The 26,126-nt window shown below is 36.9% G+C and overlaps 1 protein-coding gene across 2 annotated transcripts; it reads left to right on the top strand.

Moving 5' to 3' along the window:
* Positions 1-2,787: 2,787 nt before the first annotated feature.
* On the top strand, positions 2,788-25,151 carry LOC136295096 (prostatic acid phosphatase-like). Of its 2 annotated transcripts, XM_066193392.1 has the most exons (12): positions 2,788-2,954; positions 8,818-8,913; positions 10,854-10,940; positions 11,864-12,016; positions 14,527-14,625; positions 15,090-15,194; positions 16,229-16,361; positions 17,732-17,814; positions 19,538-19,644; positions 20,216-20,385; positions 21,178-21,303; positions 24,426-25,151. In XM_066193392.1, the coding sequence occupies exons 1-11, from the start codon at positions 2,841-2,843 to the stop codon at positions 21,294-21,296; spliced, it is 1,266 nt and encodes a 421-aa protein (XP_066049489.1). In that variant the 5' UTR covers positions 2,788-2,840; the 3' UTR covers positions 21,297-21,303; positions 24,426-25,151. The 2 variants fall into 2 exon arrangements, with proteins under 2 accessions (XP_066049489.1, XP_066049499.1); XM_066193402.1 differs by lacking the exon at positions 24,426-25,151 and having other exon boundaries at positions 21,178-24,081.
* The last annotated feature ends 975 nt before the right edge of the window (positions 25,152-26,126 follow it).

The raw sequence follows: 26,126 nt of genomic DNA, 5'->3' as shown, positions 1-26,126 counted from the left end.
GTGTAAGATATAGGTTCATGTTCCGTCAGCAGTACAAGTAAGTGAATTCTTTCTGTGTCAAAAATTAACTCCCTTGTCCATTCCCACTCCCCCAGCTGGGTGAAAACATCCCCCAATAGGACTGTGAGACAGTCTTGTTTTCCTCATGTTTCAGAATGGTGCTTGGAAAATGTGTCACTTTGTTTACTGAAACCAAATCTTTTCTTTCCCTTTTTCAGATCAAAAAAAACAAAAACAAAAACAAAAACAACCAAAAACCCTTGGATAAATAAAGATTGGAGATAAATCCAAACTATGTCAAGTGCTGATCTGCACATGCAGTCAGTAGTAGGACCTGAGATGTTTTCCTATGTGAGCAGCCAGGTACATGAGTGCTGGCAGCAGTTTCATGCTTGGTGCTTTGACTGCAGCGACTTCCACCCTTTCAAGGTGTAGTTGTGCTCTACCAGCAGCACTTACCTCAGGTAACCCTTGTGTACAATAAAGCACAGCTTCTTTTGCAACCAACCACTTCAAAGCAAATCAAGGCTTCAGCAAAGCCTTTAAGAAAGGTACATGCACTTAAAATTTATAATTGTGTTTAATTCTACTTAATGCCATAATGTCATAATTAGAGCTCATGACAATAAGCCAAATTAACATAAACATGATTTAAATTGTTTAGGTTCACTTGCATTATAATGCTTCAACAACCATAAATAGATTAAGAAGGACTTTTTTATTATTATGATTTTGAAGCAACTTTTCCTAAAAAGTGCCAGGATTTAGCTGCTGCAGAATACGATCAGTTTATACCTGCCAAGTGCCCAGCAGAAATAGGCATTGGAAATTTCCAAATAAAGGACATCCTACCAACATACTTACAGATTGCATACAGGATTCCTACATGACTCTACCTTAACCAGTATGGAACATAAATGTGGATATTTTTCCATTTTGGAATGTGTAGACATTTACTTAAGTTGTTGTGGTACCTATTCTTTTGAGCACAAAATACCTTCTCTAACAAAGTATACATGCCAAGGCTAGAGTGAAATCACAAAAATCACTACTACTTACCATATGCTTGGTCTTGTGTTGAAGTATCATTTTTAAGAGATGTTAACAAAGATTTTCTATGAAATGTCATTGTCATATATTTTTAAACATTTTTAAATGATGCCATCCAGAATCTCCCCCCTGCCCCCAAAAACTGAGTTCAGGTCCTAAATTGAAGTCATTCGAGTGGTTCCATAATAGTGAGACTTCAGTGGTCATAGTTACTCATCAACAAAACACAATAAACCAGCAACAGTTATGAATTCCATGGAAAGGTCATAAGAAGGATAAGAAAAGATTCGAAGAGCCAACAGTGATCCTTGATCAAATAGCTTAGGAACCACCCATTAGGTAGATTAAAAAAGTTGTACATCCATTCTTGAGTTTTGAGACATATAAAACTATTCTAAACTATTCTAAACAGAGTGTATTTTATGACCTACACTTTTAAATAATGGAGGAAGATGATCAGCTTATGTTTGTTTTCAGAAAGACAACATATTATATATTCATGAAGTATAGATTACTCTCATGCACCTTCTGCATAGGCAAAAATCACAGCAAGAGAGATCAAAAAGGAGGGTGGGGATGTAACACTGGAGGAAGAAAGAAGTCAAACTGCTGAAAACTGGGAATCGACTGAGAAGACAGACAGGAAAGTCTGGGAGCTGTTGTACTCCTCCCATCCAGTCCCATCCATCAGACAAAGTGGATACATAAGGACATTCACACAACTCAGAGGAGAGAATACCTGAGGCTTAGTGGGATTTAAGGCCCTAAAGATGGAATTTCTGGAAAATGGTAAAACACTTGTTGTAGAAAATACTGCTGCAGAGAGCTCAGCAGAAGACCCTGAGACAGGTTTGGGGATGATAGGAATGGAACGTAAATACACAAAGGTTTTAGCATTTAAAGAGCTCTACTTATAGAGCTCTGCAAACTAATTCATTACTCAAAAAGTGCTTATGAAATCAAGTCTACAGGTATCATTCTTCTTATTTTATAGAGAGGAAGTCAGAGACAAGCTGAGCAATCTCTTCAAAGCCACTGAGCTACTGTCAGAAAGAGCGCTTTTAATCAGTAACAATAAAAATGTGAGATCCAGGGCCGGTTCACAAGAAATTTCCTAAAGATCTGAGGCAAAAAAAAAAACCTTGACATAAGCAGTTCCAAAGGGGAAGTACAGGAATACTCCAAGGGAAAAGAGAAATAACACACACAAATTGAAGAGCAAATAACTGCCCAGCAAGGATGCAAAATTTATTCTAGTATTTTATCTGAGGGACTGGCAATTTTTACCCACTTGATATGTTGTTTTAAATAATTATTCTGATTTCACTGTGATAATGTGGAGGAGGGGAAAAACAGGGAGGGGAAAGAAGCTGGTAAAGCGGACTAGCTGAGCAGCAAAGAGAAACAGTATTGCCTGGTTCTTGGTTCATTCTTGTGGCCATGCTATAGTTTGGAAAAATTCCAAGCACAGAGAAGTTGAAACAGAACAGATAGGCTGAAACATTAGGAATGCTGAGCAATTCCTTTGTATTTTAACTTCATCCTCAAACTCCAAAAGAGAAAAATATTACAGGAAAAAAAGAAACTGAATTATAATTTGATTTAAAAGAATGTAAACAGTAATTTGAAAACAAAGGGCTATGCAATTTGTTGCGTAGTCACACAACATTCCTCTTGGATTTGAAATGCACCAGCGGCTGTTCCACCCCTTCTGAAAGTACAGCCTGACGTCTTGCAGTTCAGCCTGAGCAGCAGCTGGAGCTACAAATCTCTTTTCCTCTTCTGTCAGGATGGGTGTGATACAGCTTCCCAACTTGTTTAGGACCCTGTGGGGTTTTTTTCACATTATTCTCATTCTGCTTCAACAGACTACTGCAGCAAGAGAACTGAAGTTTGTGGTTGTAGTAAGTATATTTGTTTTCTGTTTTGTTGTGGGGAATACAGGGACAGAGTTATATGTCTGTTGAATTAGACAAGGTGGGCAGTTTCTTTGCCTGTCTTAAAACTTAGAAATAAGTACTGTTGCCCTTTTGCTTATTGAGTTTAAAGACCTTACCTAAAGAAAGATAAAAATGTCTCTAGTTATTTGAATTTTCATCTCCTACTCTCCAGTTATTATTTAAAGATAAATGACTTTGTGGTAGATGCATAGTGCAGGGGAGTTAAGAGATGCAAAGTCTACATTTACCTTTTAATCCTTAGTTTAGCTGACACTCCAATGCATAGTGTGAGAGCTGGTGATTATGGATTACCTCTTCTATGCTTGGAAGCTGAAGCTTATGATGTTACAGAAGTTACCACAAATAAACACACAAAATAAATATTTTCCATTTCACAACAACTGAATTGTTACTGTCCCAGAAGTACACTGAGAAATGGAAATAAGCATTTTTAAGTAGAGATTTGAGAGACATGTTGCATCAACTTCAGTTGGGCTGAAAACAGACTGTAATAATTCTTTTGCTGGGCCATTTCTTATTTCAAAGTAGCTAAACATTACTTCAATGTTACTTTCCCAAATACCTTTAGAAAAAGAGAGATTAATTCAGTGTAATACTTTGGATTATGAAAGTTGAAGCATAGTAATTTTCATTCTTTTTAAATAAAAGGTATAATGATAAAGAATAGTTACTCCAAAGGAATATTTTCTATTCAAAGTTGAGGGGATTGGAATGCTTTTATAAACAGGCAATTGAATATCTTCTCCTTCAGCCTTTTTCTATTTGAGACATTATATGTGCATACAGGTACAAGGCAGAAGTACTGTGTCCAAAACAAACCCTCCGACTCTAAATAAAGTACCTCATGTATAGCCATCTATTGGCTGCATTGTGCATGCACAACTTGGAGGAAGGCCAGAGTGCACAGGAAAAACCAGTTCCTACTCCTGCTAAGACACCACACATAGCAGGGACCTGACGCTAATTCCAGTAACATTCTGTATAAAGAAATATACTTACATGTTTTTTCAATGATAACAAGGAGAACTGGACACACAGGTGAAAACAGGTAGACAGCAAGCCTTGGAGCATTAACTCCTTGAAAGGAACGAGATTTTTATTTAATTGTAGCTGTTATTGTGTTCTGGCAAGCAATGGTTTTGCAGAAAGTTGCTGGAAATGTTTACCATTATGGAGATGGGGGCTTCTTATCCAAAATCATCCGCTTACCATAACTGTGCAGCTAACTAACAAAAAAAATATATAAACAACAATTTTCAGGGTAGGTTGTCACAATAAACATTAAAATAGTAGGTAAACTTAATTTAAGCTGTCTTTCTTTTAATCCTGTTACTTTTGCTTAGGCTGACCAATCACATAAAACATTAAAATAGGTTTAATCTTATCACAATATACATCTTTTTTTCTCAAGGAATGATTTATGTATGCTCTATTGAATTTTGCCTTCTGAACTCACTGATTGAATTTTCATAGAAACAGAATTGCTAGTATAAATAAATAGCATAGGAATTGACCCCAGAATATACCACTGATATAATGGGATATAATGAGGGTATTGCTACAGTTGAGGTAAGTCTAAAAGGCATCTTTCTTACATACTTCAATAGCCATTGTCCAGCTGTCCTCTGTAAGTTACTGTGTTTTCACCTGGGAGTATTACTGCACTGTGAAAATTGTCATAATGACTTTTGAAAACTTCCTTAGCAGAACTGCACAATATAAAATACATCTGCAGGGGAGAAGAAACACAGATAAATGTTTGCTTTTCCTCACTTCTGGAATTGTGCTGTGCCTGCCTCTCCTCACAATTTCCAACTTAGTGCCAATTCTGTGCGTTTCAATCACAAGGCCTTTTCTCTGAAAAGCTCTAATTTAAGCCAATTTGTCAAAATGCATTTTAAATTTCTTTGCTTACATGTAAACATTAGCTTTTACCATAACTCTTGTGCACTGAATTTAAGATTAAAGGCAGAATTAGAGAACTCAAACTTTTAATTTAAAGAAAGAAGAAAATAGGAAGTATGTAGAACAATCAAGCACCCAAGTAGAAATGAAATGATTTATTGCCTCTGTTGAAAGAAGTTCTGACCTGGACCTTCTGCCTCTACACACATACATTTCACCTGCCATATACACAGAGGTGTGGTTTCTGAGGCACTGTGGTTTCATCATGTCTTTCTTCTTGTAACTCAGGATAGGAAGCATTGACTGAGCATGTTATCTCAGAGCGTGATTTGTCTAATCAAGCCAAGCCATCTGAAATCTTGACTAAACATGCTCAGTATTTCTACATCTCTGGTTTCCCTGAACTGGCAGCATGATGGTTTCACTTCACCCTTTTTTTTTTCATTCCTATTGCTGGCTTCAAAGTAAGAAATCTTTTTGTTTGAAGTTAAGTCTGTCAATAAAAGGGTCTGCAAGAGGCTCACAATTACTCAGAGACAGATATTTTGCTGTAATTCATGGCATTTCTAAATGAAGATGTTATGTATATATTTGTATGCAACACGTGCCATATTCTCAGTGCACCCTCTCCCCTGCACCAGTTTGCCTCCAATATGATTTTTCACCTGACAACAATAGAAGTAAATGCTGGCCAAAGTCTGAGTCATGTGACCATTTTCATATGGAGGGATCATGCTCACAAAGTTACCAAGAGTGAATGGAACTGAGACACTGAATCAGATCCAAGCTGTACCAGAGTGGAAGGAGAGGGTAATGGATTTGGTAATCATCCATCTACTGCTTTTGAGAACTAAGGTGTTCCCAAAACCAGCTTAGTTCTCAAAAACAGTTTTGAGGACTAAGGTGTTTGGCACTTCAAAAGGAGTGCCAAAATTAATATACCAAACAGATCAACTTTACTCTTCTTGTGTACATTCCCCTTACCATCTCTTCCTTCTTGATTTCTGGTGTCTTTTCACTTTTTATGATGCTTCCTTGCTCCTCTTCTCTAATTCTGCCATGTTCTGTGTCTCCTGAAAGGTCAGGAAGGCAAACTGTAGGCCAGGAGTACTAAATGCTGCAGCACACGTATTTTTAAATTAATTTGAAGAATGAACTCATTTTTAACAAAGTTGAAATTATGATGTTGAGAAACACATATTGATGAGTAAGGCAAGATCTGTAGGGATACACTTTCTTTTCCTATCACATGTTCTAATGAAAAACAGTTTCAAATTTTAGAAAAAGTCTCCCAAGATGTAGCCATGAGTGAACAAGTTAGTCTTTCAAGGTTAAGGGGTTGTTCATACAGTCATTGTTTCACGTGCAGCTGAAGTAAGATCATTTTCAGAAGTAGCAAGGAGGTTTGAGTACATACAAAAACCAGTTGGCTAAGAAGCTTTGTCCTTCAATTCCTAAAAATAGGGTTCTGCCTTTTTAACTGTTTGTTCCCTTCTTGCTGCTTCCAGCTTAGTGTTCATATCATATTTATGTGACACTGTGCAATGAAGGTGCAGAAACATGAATAAGGAGATGAACTATTTCCTATTTTGTGTGGACTTCAACTGTGCTTCTTTTTAGAAGAGCATACCCTCCACTCCTTTAATTTCTTAAGGTTACAAAGAAATAAAATATTTTCCTTTATATCTCCTGCTCATATATTCAATATATCTTCTGATCTTGATCTTTTTGCACACTAACCTCTATTCAGATAAAATGCTACTCCGTTCTGGCTTATTGAAAGTTGTTAGGGGTTGACTGTTGTGACATGCTCAGGGTTATGTCATACACTAAACATAAAACCTCACAAACCAGTATTTAAAATCTAACATGTTATCAGTAATTTTTCACTAATGAAAGGGGCATACTTATGGCCAAGTGCTGATCTATGGTTAAGTATTGCCTAAAATATACATAAAAATTAGTCATTTAAACATGTTAGTCAGTTTGAACAATTGTCAGTTACCCATAAAAATGCTTTTCTGTGAAGCTGGATAATTTAAGAAGAGAGGATGCAGCTATATTGTAATTGGGAATTTAACCTTCATTTTTGACACAAGTACCAGCCTGTCCAGAAAAACTAATCCTACTTGATACCTATGTACATCAGCATAAAGAGAGGAGCAGTAGTACAAAAGTCCTTTTCACTCATTTTTCTTGCACTCAACTGAATCAGCCACCAGACAATGTAGCTCTTTATTCTTATTCTTATTCTCCTGTTCACTACAGGTGCACTGAGAAGTTGTTATAAAAAAACAAACTGAGATTCCAAGTTAGTAAGAAAAGAGACTTAAAGAGAACTAAAAATTGCACAGGGAAGGAAAAAAAAAACAAACCCAAACAATAAACTTGATGATGAGGGTGAAAAACCCTCCTTGAATTGCTGCAAAATATTCATTTCAGGTTGGCCACATAGTGAAATTCAACTAGCAAAAAATATAATAAGCAGTCTTCTACATGTTCTAATGGTAACTTATACTCTAGCAAACCTTATCATCTATTGTAAAAAATGAACAGAGGGAGAAATCCAATTATATTTGCCTTTAATGGACAGTATCTTCCATCTCTGAAGTACCTGCTCAAGCACAGGCTCATGTGCATTAGTTGAGAAGGCCGATGGAAAGGGTGTGTGTTGTAATTAAAACATTAAGTCACACCGCTGGTGTTTAATTTGAAAAATATAAACATGAAACACCTCCCAGTGGGAGTGGCAAACGAACAAGTGTGTACAACCCTCTCTGAAGGCTGAGCAAGAATGATGTGGCTTAATGAGGCAATGGAGAGTATTAATTATAAACAAGTTATGTACCACTGAGGTATTACGGCATAAATGTAATTTTATTAACAAATATACCATGCTGCTACATTGTCATTTCATTGTGCTAAGTCAGGAATGAAGCTGATGATAGGAACATTGATAAGCAAAGGTAACTTTTCCAAAAGTTTGGGTCAGCATCCTGGAAGGTTGTCTGGAGCCCTGTGAATTTGTATTCCAGCATTTCCTTTCATGTGAAACTTTTGTAGATTTAATTTTTCTAAGCCCACGCAGCATATGCTTAGGGGCAATAATTCAGTTTTTCAGAACCATTTAATCTAGGGCTGTAATTTCCCTTGTATGCTGGAATAAAATACAAAAAGGTTCATTTAATTTTTCTGATTAAAAATCATATGATTGAATGCATCACACTAATACTCACCACGCAGGAATGTCCAGGATAGTAAAGCAACCCAACTCTTTGCTCCCCCTGAATTTGATAGAAATAAAATCCTACAGACTTAAAAAAAATATTTTCATGTAGGCATGTAAAAGTATTAATAAAGTAAGAAATAATTAAGTAAGATAACAACGTAAATGTTTATACCTTCTCATCTTTATATTTCAGGATGATTGAGAAACTGAGTATTAAGATCCATGTGTACATAGAATTGCTTTTAAAGATACTTCTTTGAAAAAACAGTAACCAAAAAAATTTAAGTGTCTATGACAAAGTAATTAAATACTAAACTAAGAACATCAGTAACTGGTTTAATATCCAGAAGTGCTGAGTTTCCAAAATCCAGTCATATTTCCCGTCTCGATGCCTAGTGAACACAATCCCAACATTAACATCTTGGGTGATTAATTTATGTTCTAGGAGGAAGAATCATCAGGCTTATGCCCACTTAATTCCTATATAATTATACATATTGTTGATTGTAAAGAATGTATTCACATCCTACTTCACTAGGCTTCTGCAGACTCTCTGATATTTTCATTTGAAAAATGACACTGGAAGTATAATGTATGTTTGACTTCTAGTTAGATAAGACAGGAGCGTTAACCGTAATGAACTCAAGGGGTTTTTATTGCTTACATTGTCAGCTTTTCCGACATGGTGACCGAACACCAATTGTAAATTTTCCAACTGATCTACACAAAGAAAGCGAATGGCCCCAGGGATTTGGACAACTCACCAAGGTATGTTGACTTTCTTAGAAGAACTTAGAAATGCTACTAAAAGAGGAAGTGGGAAGAGGTTTATTGTGTGTGTCTCAAAAACATTAGCAAATCCCAGGCTCTGATAGTTGCTATTAGCAAATACCAATACAGGTAATTCATAAACATTTTTGCAATGTTACTCATTCAGCTATTGTTACACTGAAATCTTGTTCATCATAGCTTTATAATTACCTTCCTAAAAGCCACAACTATCGAGAGATAGTGTGTCTGCATTCAAATAAATCCCAAGTTTAAACACTGTACTGTTAACATTGATGCAGTTCTAATGACCATTAAGTACTGAGCCCTGCGACAGGGCAAAGGCATGACACCTGCCCACCAAGTCAGGTGAAGGGTCCACACCTCATCATTGGACAGACAACTACCAATTCACAAAACAAGAGAAGACTTGCAGGAGAAGGTTGCTTCTGGGGTCAGTGTGTCTTCTAACAAGGCCACTTGCAGTCCAGAGTTTCACTAGGATGCACTGAACCTACTGGTTGCTCTTGGCATTTTAACATCAAGCCTTAGCTCTCTTACTGGATCTGACATATGAAGCTCTGGAGCAAAAGGAAGCCAATGCATTTCCTAATAACACTTTGTCATGGTGCAGAAGTATGAAACAGAGACAGTTCAGTGTTTAATGTTTGAAGGGGAGCTTGGAATATCTGTAAAATTCAGACACAGAAACAATGCATTACTATCTTACTACTAGCTTATATACTAAGAAGATGTTCTGCTTTGGCATTGATGTTTTTCAGAGCTTTTTGCTATTTTGCTATCTTTTTAGCAACAATAGTAAGAATGTACTTCTCTGACAAGTAGAATTTAAAAAGTTCAGCTCAGACTTTAGAAATTAATAACAGAAAAGAATGAAATGTTTTTAGGTTGTCTTAGTGTGCAACCTAAGACAACTGCAGGCACACCAAGGCAAAAACAGAAGAATGCTACTTAAGGCATGAAATATAAGCCACAAATTTAGAAAGCTGAACAAACAACAGAGCAATGACAGTGATAAATAGTAGGTTGTCAATCATCCTCTCTCAGCTGTCACTAAATGACATTCATTGTAAAGGACAATGTTGATCGGCATCTACAGCACTGTGGAAATAGTATTTGTATAGAATCAGGGGCATTGCCTTTCGGTAGCAGATGTTGCAATCTTAGCATTTCAGAACATATAATTTCTTCATAGATATAAGCGAACATTTCTGTTAAAAATTCTAGATCACCTGCCACATACACAGTTGTTCTGGTTTTGACTGAGAGAGAGCTGGTATGGGGCTCTGTTTTGGATTTGTGCTGAAAACAGTGCTGATAACGCAGGGATGTTTTTGTTACTGCCGAGCAGGGCGTACACAGATTCCAGGGCTTTTCTGCTTCTTGTACCACCCTGAGTTTGTCTGGGGGTGCAGAAGAAGTAGGGAGGGGATACAGCTGGGAGACAGCAGCCTCCATTGACCAAAGAGGTACACTTTACCCTATGATGTCGTGCTCAGCATATAAAACATAAAAACAGGAGAAAGACAAAGGTGCAGACATTCAGTTTGATGTAATTTCTTTTCCCAGGTAACTGGGATGAAGCCCTGCTTTCCTGGAGGCTTAATACCTGCCTGTCCATGGGAAGTGGTGAATAAATTCCTTGGTCTCCTTTACTTGCATGTGTGGCTTTTGCTTTGCATATCAAACTGCCTTCAAACCCTGGAGTTTTCCCACTTTTACTCTCCCTGATTTCACCAGGGGTGAGTGAGTGAGTAGTTGTGTGGTCAGTTCCCAGCTGGGGTCAAACCACAATAACAGTATGTTATACAGTTAATGATCACTTAAAATCTCCTTACTGAAGATGAAAAAAAGACACTTCTACATTAAAAGTTTCCAGTCACCTTAATCTAGTAGTCACCCATATGCTTGCCTTACAGACTGGAATGCAGCAGCTATTTGAACTTGGACAGTACATGAGGAAACGATATTCCAGCTTCTTGAACAGCACATACAACCGACAAGAGGTATAGAGCAGATCTGTCTGCAGCACATTTCTCTGGCATAGCAGAACTATGGACTTATAAAAGCACATTATCAAACTCATTTCATTAATGGAGAAATTAAGGTAATAGAAGAACATTTTTGACAGTGAGACTTATATCAAGGTAAAAACACAAAATAAAGTCTAATTTTCAGCTCTTACACTCTGTCTGGGTCTTTCACAACCTAATTTTCCCAAAGTGAATAGCTCCAGGATGAATGAGTTGGGAATTTATACAGTGACCTATTATTGTTTAACCCTGTTGAAAGATAAATGCCTATCCAGTCATGTGATGGGCCATGCTTACATACCTCTTCCTATAACAGAGAAGTCTAACAGCTGTTTAGATGTGATTATCATTCAGTACAGATCCATTGTGGGATAGATCCCTCTAACATTCTGGTCTGTATAGGAGGCATGCTTTATGGGAAGGTACAAAAGACCTTTGCTATTCTTCCAAGAGAAATTTATGTTTTTTGAGTACTTTAACATTCCTGAGGTATCACTGATAGATCATAGAATCATTTAAGTGGGAAAAGACCTTTATAAATTTCAAGTCCAACTCTTAACCTGTCCACCACTAAATCACATCCTCATGTCTACGTGTATCAATGTTCCTCTGAATCTCAAAAGATAATGTCCTTCTTTGAAATCATGCTTTCCTATTCTTTCAGTTCAGTCTGAGGGTTAGATTCCAAATTCAAAGATGCCTTGGTAATTCCATTTGTGAAACTGAAGTAGGGCCCTGGAAAGCTGAATTATGGTTTCAAATTATGGTTTCACTGTTTCGACTTTATACAAAAATATAAAACTGAAAACAAAGTCAGTATTGACAAGTTGGGTAAAATTTCCCTATTGTTTTATTGTTTCCATTTTACCTTTAATTCTTTGCCATTCTATTTTCAGTTTTACATCCAAAGTACAGATTATGATCGCACCATTATGAGTGCCCAGTCATATCTTTCTGGCCTCTTTCCACCAACTAGCAGCCAGATTTGGAACCCTGAGCTTCTCTGGCAACCCATTCCAGTTCATATTTTTCAAAAAACAACAGAGCAGGTGAGTACTGGCTAGAAGCATTCGATAGTCCTAATGTTTCACAGAAGCAAAAGAACAGAGAAAAGGAAAATAGCTAAAAAACATTTTTTAAGCTTTTTGAGTTCAATATAAAAGAAAATGCCAAACACAGCTACTGGCTGACAAGTATGTCATAGGTCAACTGTAATAGCTACGTGAAAATCCTCCTTCCATAGGTGCAGAATACCTGAAAATTGTCATACACACTACCATTTTCTCCAAGGTCATGTCTTCTGACCAGAACACTTTTGGACAGTATTCTAAGGAAGTTGCCCTATGTCTTTACAGGAAACAAGTGCTTTTCTAAACACCACTCAACTAGGCAGACCTTGTCTCTTTGGCAAGTTTGTTCCACAGTTTATTCAAGGAATTGAATTTTCACCAGCCACTATAATAACCTCAAAATTATTACCTTCCTATTCTGGTGGCACTTAAACATTCTAATTACAGACAAGGGCTCTTTTATGCTCAGTGCTATAAAAACGTTTAATGAAACCCTAGCACTTCTGCAGATCATAAGAGTAGACCTACCTGAATAACAAGTCCTGTAGAAGTTTTACTTCATGTAGCTCTCTCTGGCTCATTCAGGTTTAGATTTTAATTTCACTTGCTCCTGTGACAAGGAGTGTGTAAGGAACAGTATGGCCAATAAGGATAAAAAGCTTTTGAGTGTAATAACAGCAAGCCTCATTTACTTCTGGCTTTGAGGACAGAAGCTGACTTTCAGGAAATCTGTACAAACCCCCTATTACATAACTGGCCGTCACCAACATCAGAGGATGGACTCACTCATTAGGGGGCTGCCACACCTCTCTCCCTTTGATGTTGCTTCATCCTTGGAGACTATGCTTGGAAACAGGTACAGAGAGAAAGGGTTCCCACAAACTGGACTAGGCAAAGTGTGATTCAGCCAGAAACTTAAACCTTTTCCTAAACAGAAAAGAACGCTGTCACTGTTACTTAAATATGGGACACCAGATGAAGCTCTTTCATCAAAAGACCAGAAAAGTATCAAAGTGGTCAGAGCTCTGGCTATATAACACCTCAAAGCCCTTAGGGGAATCACAGTGCAATGAAATAACCTCTTTGAGAAAGGCAAGCTCATTTGTATGAATCTCTAGTACCTCATCACTTCTGTGGCTGCTTCAGGAATGGGTATTGACACTTCTCTCAAACACAGCTCTGCACCAATCCAAAATGCTTTTTATAATGCAAACCACCTGGAAAAAACCATTGTTTTCTTGTTAAACCAAGCAGATGTTTATTTTCAAGCCCCAAGCAACAGAGTGGGAAACTAAAGCTAGGTACAGTACTGTAAAAAACCATAATCACAGTTTATTTTTAAGCCACTGAGATCTATCAAGACTTGACAGGCAACAGTACTGAGTACTGCTTAATGAAGCCAAAGGGAGTGGCTTAATTAGTAACACCTAGAGAGGGACAATTAAGACATACAGCAAGAGAAACATTTATTATTGTGTAATTAAACAACATTCCCCAGTTTCATATTGACTTTGTGCTGTCATCCTCCAATGTGCTGCTGTTACAGAAAAATTGCACCCTTGGAAACCTATCCAAGTGAAAGTGGGCTAGGGTCAGTTGGTGGCTGCTGCCAGCTTCCCACTGGAGACATTCTGGAACTGCAGTCTGTTAATGTTATAGGATAATGCAAGTGCTGGGTCAAAAATGCTCTAGCGATGTGACGAAGTGCTGAACCAGCACAAGCTTATTTTCTTCACCACGGCTTTTCACTGACATTTTATGCTGTATCAGGTATCATTTGTCTTTCTGCAATTGATATAAACCATATTTGCCAGAGTTCAGAGTCTGAAGGATGCGTGCATTTACATGTTATTCAGATCAAATATGTGCTATCATATGACTCCGTAATGCACACACTTGGAGTAATTAAAAGTGAACCGTATCCCTAAAGAAGAACAGAGCCCTTAGGTTCAAAGCTTTTTGACATTTCAGGAGAGCAATTTGTCACTCTTGTTTCATGTTCTGTCTATTAAGTGGTACTTAAAATGCTTACCATAATCCACCGGTTATTCCAAAGAGATGAGACCTGGATGTGTAGATGGAGAAGCAATTCAGGTTCCAGTACCAGGTGGAATTAAGTTACATCTGGGGAATGCAGAAAATGAGAGGGAAATGGTAGCTTTTAAAAATTTCTTATCATGGACACTGACCCATTTCTCAAAGCAATCCCCTGACAGACATGTGGAATTTCTTTTTGCCAAAATCAGTTAAATTGAGGGAAATCAAGCTATCACAGACACAAGCAGCCATTGAAAAGTCAAGTTACCACAGTCTATCACCAATGTTAACTGAATTCATGATTAATGTACCCAAACAAACAATTATTGAGTAGGTCTAGCACTGCCATGAACCTGTCTAAAAAATATTACACCAATAATCTCAGCAACAGAAAAAACAGAGGGGTGTTGATAATTTTAGAACTATTCTAAGTTTTGCTTTTCATGTTTCAGAGGCTGAATTTTCCTCTGCCCAACTGCCCCCGTTTTGAGGAACTTCAGCAGGAAACAGAAACATCTAAAGAATTTCAAAATAGAATACAGCCATACATGGTAAGAGAAAACAAACAAACAAAAAAACCCCACACCCAAGATATGAGAAAAAGGAAGGTAATTAATATGGAATTGTGTTTTTTCCTTTCGTTAAAATGCAAAAACAAATTGAAAAAAAAAACAAACAAAAAAACCCTTATTAGGTTAGATATTAGAGAAAGGTTTTTCACCCAGAGGGTGGTCAGGAACTGAACAGGCTCCCCAGGGAAATGGTCACAGCATCAAGTCTGACAGAGTTCAAGAAGCATCTTAACAATGATCTCAGGCACATGGTGCAATTCTTAGGGATGCCATGGGCAGGGCCAGGAGTTGGGCTCAATGATCCTTATAGGTCCCTTCAAACTCAGCTTATTCTGTGATTCTGTGAAAATTCTGTGAAAAGGTTGGGTGTTAGAGAATCTATCTGCATGTATGTTCCATATGTCTCGAGTATTTGTGGTATACTCTTTACTTTTCCCCCACAGGATTTTTTACAAACAATGGCAGTTAACACAGGGCTTGAACTAAATCACCTTAAAATACTGGACAATTTCCAGCTCTGGAATACATATGATACTCTACATTGTGAGGTAATAATAAATAAATGGATGCCAGGGAAGAATCTAACTCTAACTTTGGGTTTCAATTAAACCATGGCAATGTGTTTTCACAGGAATGGGTTGTATTCTCTCCTACATTTTCTTTTTCTCTTTTTTTTTTTTCTTTTTTTCTTTTTTTCTTTTTTAAATTTTAAATTTGAATCTAAGTTATATTTTAGTGCTTTGGTAAAAGATAACTGAAAAACATGGTCTACAGCTTGGGAGACTGTCATTTCCATTTCATGTTTTAAGAACTGTTACCATTCCCATTATTCCCTTTTTCCCCTTCCCAATATGCTGCTATAGAATTATTCAGCATGATGGCTACAATATATTTGTGACTTTTAACAGAGAAATGAAATTACTAGCTTTAAATTATCAACAGGTAAACATAAAAATACTTAAGATTTTGAACATGAGAGATCATGAAAGACTTATCAGTTAAAAATTTTTGAGATGGTGATTGCTACCAGTTAAAAAAAGCCCAAACTGACCCCAAATGGAATAATTCCATTTGGCCCCAGACATTACCAGCAGTGCATGAAGGATTTTGAACATATTCTACAAACTCAGGTAATTAAACATGATAAGACACTGTCACTGTTACATGACTGGAGAGTGACACTTGTCTCTAGTTGCCCAGTGATAGAACTGGTATGTGGACAACTGTATAGAAAGGCAGAAAAAATTAGGTATTTATAAGTTGAAGACCCAGAGAAAGGAAGAGAAGAAGACGAAGACATATGTCAGCAATATTTCCCACCAAAAACATCTCTATAGCAAGAACACATTACACCTACAAGGAAATGTCCTTCTCATAGGTGCTTCTGCCCTGCACATTCATTCACCTCAGGCTGATCCCCATTCCCACAACATGTGTTTCAGGGCATACTCCAGAGTAAAACCACATGGTGCAAAGAATTGCATCAGCCTCAGAAATTCTAAACTAAGAAGTGTGAGAGTAGATGATGGGATGATGGAAAACAGTGAATTATAAACATTCTTTTGTTTTCCTTTATCACTAGGATATTCACAATTACACTCTCCCTGTATGGGCCACTGAAGATGTAATTAACAAGATGGAAAAACTGGCAGAATTGTCCTTACTCTCATTATTTGGGGTTTATAAAACAGAAGAGAAATCACGACTACAAGGAGGTAAATCAAAAAATGCATAGCTCTAAGAAAGGAGATAATGCAACACGCTGTCACTTTACTAATGCAAAATTAATTCAAACAAACCCTTGATTTGAAATTATGGACATTGAATGCTATATTAAGTGTTGAACATTGGCACTTGCATGGAAAAAATACTGCAACAAGGTGTAAAAATTCATGGCTTCAGGTTTTCCAGTTTTTTTAAGGGATTAGGAATTTTAGAAATATTATAGAAAACTAAGGGAATAAATCAGGCCCTCATGGTTATGATCATTACTTATCTTATAGTAGGTTAGATTAAGTTATTTTTCCAACATTTCTTCTAATTGTTTCCTGTTCTTTATTTTTCTTCTGATGTACTGGCAATACACTGTGTCAAAACACTGGCAACACATTTGTAGCTCTCTGAGTGATTTAAAGCTGCTCCAAAACAGTCTGATCAGAATAGAAGCTGAGAGATTCCAGTTATGTCTATACTGCAAGAACTACAAGAACTAGGAACTACTGGTTTGCTCCAAAATTGGGGCACATAGACTGCACCTTCTGACACTTTCAGGACACAACCCAGGAATTTATCATATGATCCACAGGTATCCATGAGCAAGAAATCCAAACATTTGAGCTTGCATATTTGTAGGCTGGAACATTTGAGGCTAGGCAAGCTTTCTAATGCACCTATTGTGCAGCCTAGGTCTGGGTAAACAATTATTAGCAGCTCCATCACCTAGGCATACACATCACTGGATCAAATATATACAAATTACAGGCTCCAATCTGCAGTAAAGCCCATTAGCTGGCAGATGACCATATCACATGGTCAGGACTATTTATCTAGTGTTCACTGGCATACCAGTTATATCCTCTTTCCTTAGAATGATATAAACTGTGCTTCAGGGAATTTCTGCTGCCCTTACCCATTGGCTTTAGAATACCTTTGGACTGGAGAAGAAGTACAAAAGGGCTTTGGAAAGAATCAATAATGTGTAACTTGTTGGAAGTAAATAGTTAAAATATTTCTTCAGCATGTATTGAGGAAGAGACCAGCACTGTTGTCATTATTCCAACACTACAAACAAACAAAAAAAGGATGGAGGGATCTCAGCATAACAGAACTGGAAGTGTCATTATCCCCAGTTCTCAGGATGGTTCTAGATGACTTCCTGTGAATCCTGCCTCTTCATTTGACCTGGATGATGAATCATATATTTCTTCTCTGTAATATCTTCTCTTACAAAATTATAGTAAGCTAAAAAAATGAGTGTGAGGCTTGAGTAGATGTCTTACATTTCATACAATGTTTTGTCTTTTTTGTTTCCATTCAAACATTACACCTTCATTTTCCACTTCCTTTCTTTTCCCATCTTTTTAAGGTGTCCTTGTGAATATTATTTTAAACAGTATTAAACAAGCTGTCAATTCTTCTAAACCAAGAAAAATGGAGGTCTACTCTGCAGTGAGTATTTTCATTTTTCATAAATCTTGCTTTGATTTTACCAGTAAAGTTAAATGAAATAATAATATAATACGGTTTCATTCAGCTAACAACCTGAACATCAATCAGTAAAAGAACACAGTATAGGCAAGGATCTCACCTCAGTTTTAGTTAAACTATATTTGGCAAAGAAAAATATATATTTTATCATTCCTTATTCCTACAACCTAATGGTGCAGTTTCTACTAGTTGCATCTTTCTTGAAGTGATCCAAAGATACTGGCATAGAACAGAACTTCAGCTGTCCCTCTAAACCTCTGCTCTGTGGGTTCTTTTTTATTACTCCTATTATTATTTTATTTATTTTAGAGGGTGAAGAGGGCCACTTTCATCAGGCCAAGATCTGCTTAGCTCATTCATTATTCTGTCTCTAACAAGGGCCAAAGGCAGGGATGAACGTGTGAATAAAGGCAGGAAAGAGTGAAAAAAAATCCAGCAATCTGTCTTAGGTACTTCCTGGGACAGAACTTGTCGCTGTGTTTAGTATCTCTTGACAGACTGTCTTTCATCAACTTGCCTAATAACATTTTAAATGCATTTATACTTTTGGACTCTGCAACATTCTGTGACAATGACTTGTGCATGAAAGAAAAAAATTCTCCCTCTTTTATTCATCTTTTCTGGGTCTCTAATGAATTTATTATTTTCTGTCACTCCTCTTCCACATTTCCTTTTCCAAGACAGAGTCCTATCTTATTTAAACTTTTCTCCTATAGAAACTACTTGATACCTCAAATCTTTCTCACTGTCCTTTCTACATGATTCTACTAGTACCATGTTCTTTTTGAAAAGGAAAGAGCAGTACATCCAGATTTTTCACTTCTGCTTTAATACCCTGAGTTCAAGTATACTGTTATTTTTGAAACTGATCAGCCTAAAAAATTCCATGACCTGAATAATAATTAAACCATAGCTGCTAGACTATAATATAAATAGGTCTAGCATATATATATATATATATATATATATATATATATATATATATATATATATATATATATATATAAAGATACTTGCAAAATTCATGCACCAAAGTGTTTGGACTTCCTGCCTTCAGTTCCTCTTCCTACGATCCATGCAAAAGCAGGGATAACGGGTAGATGAAGAAACTGTATGTGGGTGAGTAACTGATCCCATAAAAATAGAAGCCAAATTGAGATTTCATTGTATGAGTCCAAACAGAAGGGAGAATTGAAAAAAATCTGAAGTGGAAGTGAGCAGAAGAGTCTTTGCACACAACTATTTGTCTGGTATACTACCTGAAACAAAGTATTTTCACTTGAAATGCCCTAGATTATACTACTTAACTACTACACTGACTTAATCTGACCTTGGAGCAAAAAACACTGCTGAAGGAAGGAAAAGAGAAAATGGACTGAAGAATTAGATTTATTACTCAAACCACACATCTTGCTTTCCCTCAGTATCTGTCTCCAAAATCCTGCCAGATGGTGTAAGACACATACTGCAGTAACTCTTTGGAAATGCCTCCTGTTGTCTGTAGTAATCAGTTAACATGTTTTTCCCAATGGTGAATATACTGAACACATTTTTATGGTCAAATTTACACAGATTTTCTTTTATCTTGATTTCCACTCCCTCTCTACTCTTGTCTCATTATTCTGGATGAATGCTAGTTAACTAAATTGACTGTCAAGGATGGATTTTTTTTTTTCTCCAATAGCATGACACCACAGTTGGGGCCCTCCAGATTGCTCTCAATATTTTCAATGGAAAACTGCCACCATATGCTGCCTGCCAGTTTTTTGAACTCTACCAAGAAAGCAATGGGCAAGTATATTCTTATCTATTCAAGAAAGAGTGTTTAGAATTTGCTACCCTGTTCCTCAAAACCATTTTTCTCTCAAATATTGTGAGAAGATACAATTTTGATTTAAATAGATACCTCACTGACCAGCTCATAGGCACAAAGTCATATTAAAACTAGGGAAAATTACATTTTCGGGATGCGCATGTGTGCTTTGAAGTACAGGAAGAAGAGGTAAAACAAGCCTTAAGAGAGGGAAGAAAGTGGTAAAATAAATTTTTCTGATTATCAGATGATAGCAAGAACATTTCCAAGATATAACTCCCACAGTAAGCCAGCTGGCTTAGAAGAACCCAGTGCTGGTGCCATTCAAGGAGCCTTCAGGAAGACCTTTTCAGCTGACTAGTGATCTGTGCAGTTAAACAACCAGCTTCGGCAAAGTGGGCTTTGCAGACGTCTTTCACCAGGCCTCCACTCTTGGGAGAGCAGGTTCTATAGCAGGATGTTAGAGCCTATTTCCAACATGCTGACTCAAAGTAGGAAACATTCTATTTAAGAACCTTTTTTAAAAAACTTTTCAATGTTGTTAATCAGGCAATATAGCATCGAAATGCATTATCGGAACGACACTTCAAAGGATCCTTATCTCCTCACTTTGCCAGGGTGCACCGCTTCTTGTCCACTTGAGAAGTTTGCTGAACTAGTTTCTCCTGTGATTGCAGAAAACTGGTCAAAAGAATGTGGGAAGAAAGACAAAATGAAAGGTAGTGTAACAGTTCTGTATTTTCCACATAGGACATGGAGGCAGATATTTTATCATTGGCTCTGAATTTTGTGCCTTTCACACAATCAATAGATTTCCCTTTAAGTGTGGGCCGGATTTATATGGACGAGGAATGTCAGTAGAAATTAAATTAGCATTTTCACAAAAGGAGCTGCCTAAAGGCTGTGGTCAAAACTGGATCTCCACTTGTTGAAAATGTCTAAGAGAAGTATGGATGTGGGTGTTATACAAGGGTCCTATTCATGTTGGGTGCATCAGACTTTCTGCAAATGCAAAGCAAAAATGGACTTCAAATGCATGGTAAAATTTGTGCATCTGTATTTCTGCAGTTGTACTGAGTGCAGCTGATCCATGATCTACTAACAACTGAGAGATGATAACCTCTTTCTGCCTGAACATTATTTCTGGGAGGGAGGAGAAGAGCAAGGCAATACATGTTACTTTTCAATAGTCCCATTATTTCCCCTGTCCTGCATATATTCACCATTTTGCTGATCCCTGATGAAACTATTTTTCTTTCTTCATTAACTACACATAGTCCCTCCTGCCCTATGGAAACCTGGGAGTAAGATTTACCTATGCACATGAAGCAATCTATAGATTTCTAGGATTGAAGTATATGTTCTTATGTTGCATACGTCAGTAAATGCGATCTTTCCAGAAATATTTCCATTGTACATATATTTAATTAGACTGTTAGCTTTGCATATAAAATGGTATACATATATGTCTTCCATTAACTCCCTTTTTATTTATTTTTTGTTCTTCACAGATATTTTTATCGGATTTAATGTTGCTATTGGCTTGTTGTCCATTTTTAACCTTGTACTGCTCTACCTCCTTTATCATTATGGACACTGCAGGCGCAGAAACGACTACCAAGACATTTAAAGTGGAGGTAAAGAAATGAAAGAGAGAGCAGCTAGACATCAAAGAAATACTTGAAGTTGCAGATACCCGTCAGCTTGCTCTGGTCAAAATAATCTCCAAAGCATATTCAATAAACCTGAACAGCTGAGGTATCTGTGGCCTAGCTCCTAAAATTTTACACATCTGCAGTGAGAAATATGTAGAAACATGTTATTTTAGGAATTACTGGATGGATGGAATTACTCCAATTTATATCTTTATTCTACTACTACTATTAATCAATCTTACATCAACCAGTGGGGTGAAGGAATGTTATTGCCTATGCTTTTTTTTAATATTGCCTATTACCATGTAGCCCGCTGCTGCTCAACATGTCTTTCTTCAAAACTGCATTCTGTAATATTTGCCTTACTTCCTATAAATGGTGGTTTTGCTGATGCACAGGAATAATAGTTTTAGTGAAGAGAAGCTGCAATTACTATATGAAAAAGACTCATACCAGCATTTGGACATACTGTTCCTGCATTTATTCATGCAAATGTATGCATGAGTTTTGACCTTGGCCTTCAGCTAATAAGTCTTCAGCCTGTTCTTTAAAGGAGTTACACCTCTATAGCTCTCACTGAAATTAGAAGAACTGGGATAATCTCTGTCATATTACCAGACATCAAGCAAGAAGCTTAGTGCAACAGCATCTTGGTCAGTGTCTGTAACTTCAATAATATAGATAAGTAAATATATTAAAATCTATTTTCTGTTGCTACCCTGTTTTCCTATTTTTCTGAGCTCTCAGTCATGAATGATCCTTTGCTCTGTATTTCTTTGAGCCATTCTTAGAATACTTCCTCAAGCTATCACTCTCTTAATTATCTTTTATTTTAAGTCATAATAACTCCTTTAACTCATTGCTCTGTTCACAATCCTGTATGTTAGCAAGAAGTACACTAAAAGAAAGAAAACAATGGTACTCCTTTTTGTATGTTGATCTTTTCTGTGCAATATATTTTATTTCGATTGTAAGCTTCTGATGTCAGGGAATGTGTTTCTGTAACTGCTCTTGAGTGTCACAAACCATATGCACAATAAGCACAAATATTTCGGTATAAAATCCTACTTATTGTCATATGCTTCAAGACTGAATCAACACTTTTTCATCCTGTAGTCCTGCAGAGGATACTGTGAATTACAATACCATGGAGAAGTCTCTTTAGAAATCAAGACAACCATACAAACAGGTGCCAACAGCAGGGTCAGCCCAACAGATATAATGTGCTCAAGCTAAAGTGTCCTGTTGAGGTTCAGAAAGAGAGAAAGCTGAGGGACGGAGCTGTTTACCTCAGACAGAGCATCACAGCAATGTGAATACATTGCTTCTGGACTGACTTGCACTCACATTCTGTGGGTTGCACTGTGGAGCCCAGGAGTGTCAGTAAGGTATCACTGAGATAGTGATCTAGAGATCAGCCCTCAATATCACAGCTGAAATGTGATATATATAGTGATATTAAATGTCATATATTAAATAGCGTAAGCTAGAGTAGCAAATGCTTGTGGGAATACAGCACTTCCCAAACATTACATTTCTTGTAATAACTTCAGCTATTGAAGTTTTTGAAAATTATTTTTCACTCAGTAAAAAGCTTTTAGTAGTATACATGACATTTCCATTTTATCTGTTTTAGGAAATATCATATCAATTGGTAGATTCGAGTCTTACGTGTCCAGGATTTTTATTGTAGAACAAGTTGATGCAAAGCTGTGAAAAAGATGAAAGGCTGTCCCTAAATCAGACGGTTTAGATGTACAAGCTTCAGCTTGTAACTAATCATTTTGATCCTCATGCAAAAAATTGAAGGAATATCTATATTGCAGTCAAATGTATTAAAGCAGCTCTAGGAAACAAGCCTGAGCTGGCTTGGTTACTATTAGAAGTGTACTCACAGTGGGGAAAAGTTCAGAACAAACTGCAAAACTCATCCTGGCTCCTTTATGTGCATATATATATATATATATATATATATATATATATATATATACACAGTCAGTGGTTACCTGATACTGAACTCTGCATTACCACAGTCATAGTGCTGCTGGTACCCACTTAAGGATAAATTACGTTTTTTATTAGAGGAAGTCAGATGCTTGACAAATGAAGATGTATGGACTGATAATGTGCAGTAAGAACCAGTTTTGAAACACTAGAAAATCAGTCAATTGTGTTTCTCAAGAAGCAGAATGGGACGTGTTTTTCCAAGACCATTTCTTACAAAAGGAAGTAGACTCAGACAGAAAATAAAATGTGAAGAGTCTGAGACTTGTGTGGTTTATGCTGCTCAAGCCAAAGCTGTAACAAAGAATTTCAAAAGATAAGGCAATTCTTACTGCAGCAGGAACGGTCAGGAAGGAGTTTTATTGTAGGGACACCTTTCTGTTAACAGGTAGTCATACTTGAAAATGCAAATGCACTTTTAGAAAGGATTCAGTGAACACAAGTTATAGAGAATGTGATTACAGGTTCAGATGATATAACTTCAGAATTAATTAGGGTACATTAAAGGCATAATACCTTAGCAAAGTAGACCCTGAATCTCACTTACAAGAAAGATGTTTTGTCTTGCTGTGTCTAAATCATGTAAAATTTCTCCAGTGGAGTAAAAAGTTGTACATGTAGACAAGTGCATAGCTTTTTTATTTTTTCAGCTATATTTACAATATGCTTAGTATAATCTGCAGACTGTTTGTGATTAGAAAATATCTTGTCTCCAAGCAACTTGTGGCACTGCAATAAAGTACTTTAAAGAAACAATTCAACATTTGCCATTTTATCTTATTGAAAAACAATGGAGCTTTCAGTATGTCTAGAATTTCCAAACAAAAGTAAATGTTCAGATTTGTTGCTTCTGTAATAACAGATTTTAAAGCACTTCTGCTCTGATATGAATAAAGTTATGATATGAAGCTCTCTTAGATTTGCCCTCTAACAGTGACATTATCTGTCTCTACAATAATTACAGTAGCAACTAGACGCTCTGCAGCAGGGTTTTCTGGTGCCTGTGGTACACAGTTGTGCACATGCAGCACTTTTCACCTCAGTAAACAACAACCTCCTCTTACTGAATTAATTTTATTCGGGAACTTCTTTTTTTGCAGGCCTGAATATTTCCACACAGTGAGTCGGCACAGAATGGGCATCTGACTTCCAGAGTAATATTGGCTCAGCCAGGAGCACTCATGTTCATTTGTACCAGTAATGTAGACACACTGGATGCAAATGAAATTATTTCCTCTCACTGTAAGGTATTTTCTTAGATGTGGTAAGAAAGCAGAACGACAAATGCACTCTATTTGAATAAATTAAAAAAAAAATCTATTCAGTGCAAAAGTTCTTAAGTCTGGATTAAACTCCAAAATACAAGAGGTGTGTTTCTAAATTTTTCTCCACGCATACACACACACACACACACACACACACACACACACGCACGCACACACAAAACAAAACAAAACAAAACAAAACAAAACAAAACAAAACAAAAGCAAGCTAAAACTTCTACTCTACAAAGAATATTAATGATTTACCATGCTGGAATTTGAGAGTGATGATGAGAGTAGAAACACGCTTATTCTTAGGCACATAACCTTTTGCCCACACAAATCCATGCTGAGGTGATGTCAGCAATATTACATAGGATTGTATTCTTGGCACGGAAGAGTTAAAACTACTGCGATCCTTACTGCATTTCTTATAAAGATGGGGATGAAAGATGGACATTTATCATTAAACAGCTAACTTGATTGATTTAGACACTAATGCTTCTTCATCAGAAATTGCCAAGTACTAATACTCAAATAGATAAACATGAGTTGCTATTGAAATATCACTTGAACTATTACATTACATGGTCTCTTCTATGAGGCAAGTTCACCTCCAAAGGGATTAGAGCACTGGAAAGACCTGCAAGATCATGTGAAGGAGATCAGGTACAGTTGGAAAGACAGTAAAAAGGACTAAGCCCTGTTGTGCTAATTTCTGTAACTTCTCTTAATAGAATGACACTACCTTTTCTCCTGAGACTCAGTGCATTATCAGTTTTTTCATCCTGCAGACTGAGGTTCCAGTGGTCTTTTAAAAAATCTGTAGAGAGCAGAATAATGCCATTTATCAATTCAAAGTAGATAGAGGCAAAATAAATTGTCCTGGCTTTGTATATATTTAGCTGCAGTCATGTGCATGACAGAAAAAGGTAATTTCTTTGTGCTCTGTTTACAGCAGCTAAATCTCTTGCTCTCTCCCTGCAGTGAGCCCTTGACTTCAGAGGACACAGCAATTCTCCTAGCTCATCTACCCTATAAACTAAAACTATGGAAAGAAAAGTTGTAAAAGGCAGTCTGATCATAGAGTCTTTTCTTTAGGAAGATGAGAATGTAGACTGTAATTTAAGGTCCAAACAGGTAAGCTCTCCATTCTCTAATATACAAGCATTTGGATCAATAATTACAGGCAGACTAGCAAAATTCCATAATAGCCCCAACTACTGAGCTCTCTGAGGACAGTGCCAGTACTTCTTGGAAGTGGAGCTCTTTCATTCTTTCCATTCTAAGGCAGTTTCTCCTGGCTGCTCTTCAGGAAGCAGGCAAGAGTTGAAGCAGATCTGAAGCCTACACCTTGTTCAGAATTTTTGAAACATGTGCATTTAAGATTAAATTAGATGTGATTAGTGAATTATTGTCGTACTTTTTGTACAACAGCTTCTTTAATTGTTTTATTAGAATCTATACGCAGAAGTTCTTTTACAGTACAGGTTGACTCCTCCAGGGCAGTCAAACAAACAATTCAGACATAGCATGTTA

Source organism: Chamaea fasciata, unplaced genomic scaffold (genome assembly GCF_029207755.1).
Source record: "Chamaea fasciata isolate MVZ Bird 193981 ecotype frontalis unplaced genomic scaffold, bChaFas1.0.hap1 SCAF_1, whole genome shotgun sequence".
In the NCBI taxonomy this organism is placed as follows: Eukaryota; Metazoa; Chordata; class Aves; order Passeriformes; family Sylviidae; genus Chamaea; species Chamaea fasciata.
The sequence above is the reverse complement of the archived record's forward strand: the minus strand, read 5'-3'. Positions and strand labels throughout refer to the sequence as shown.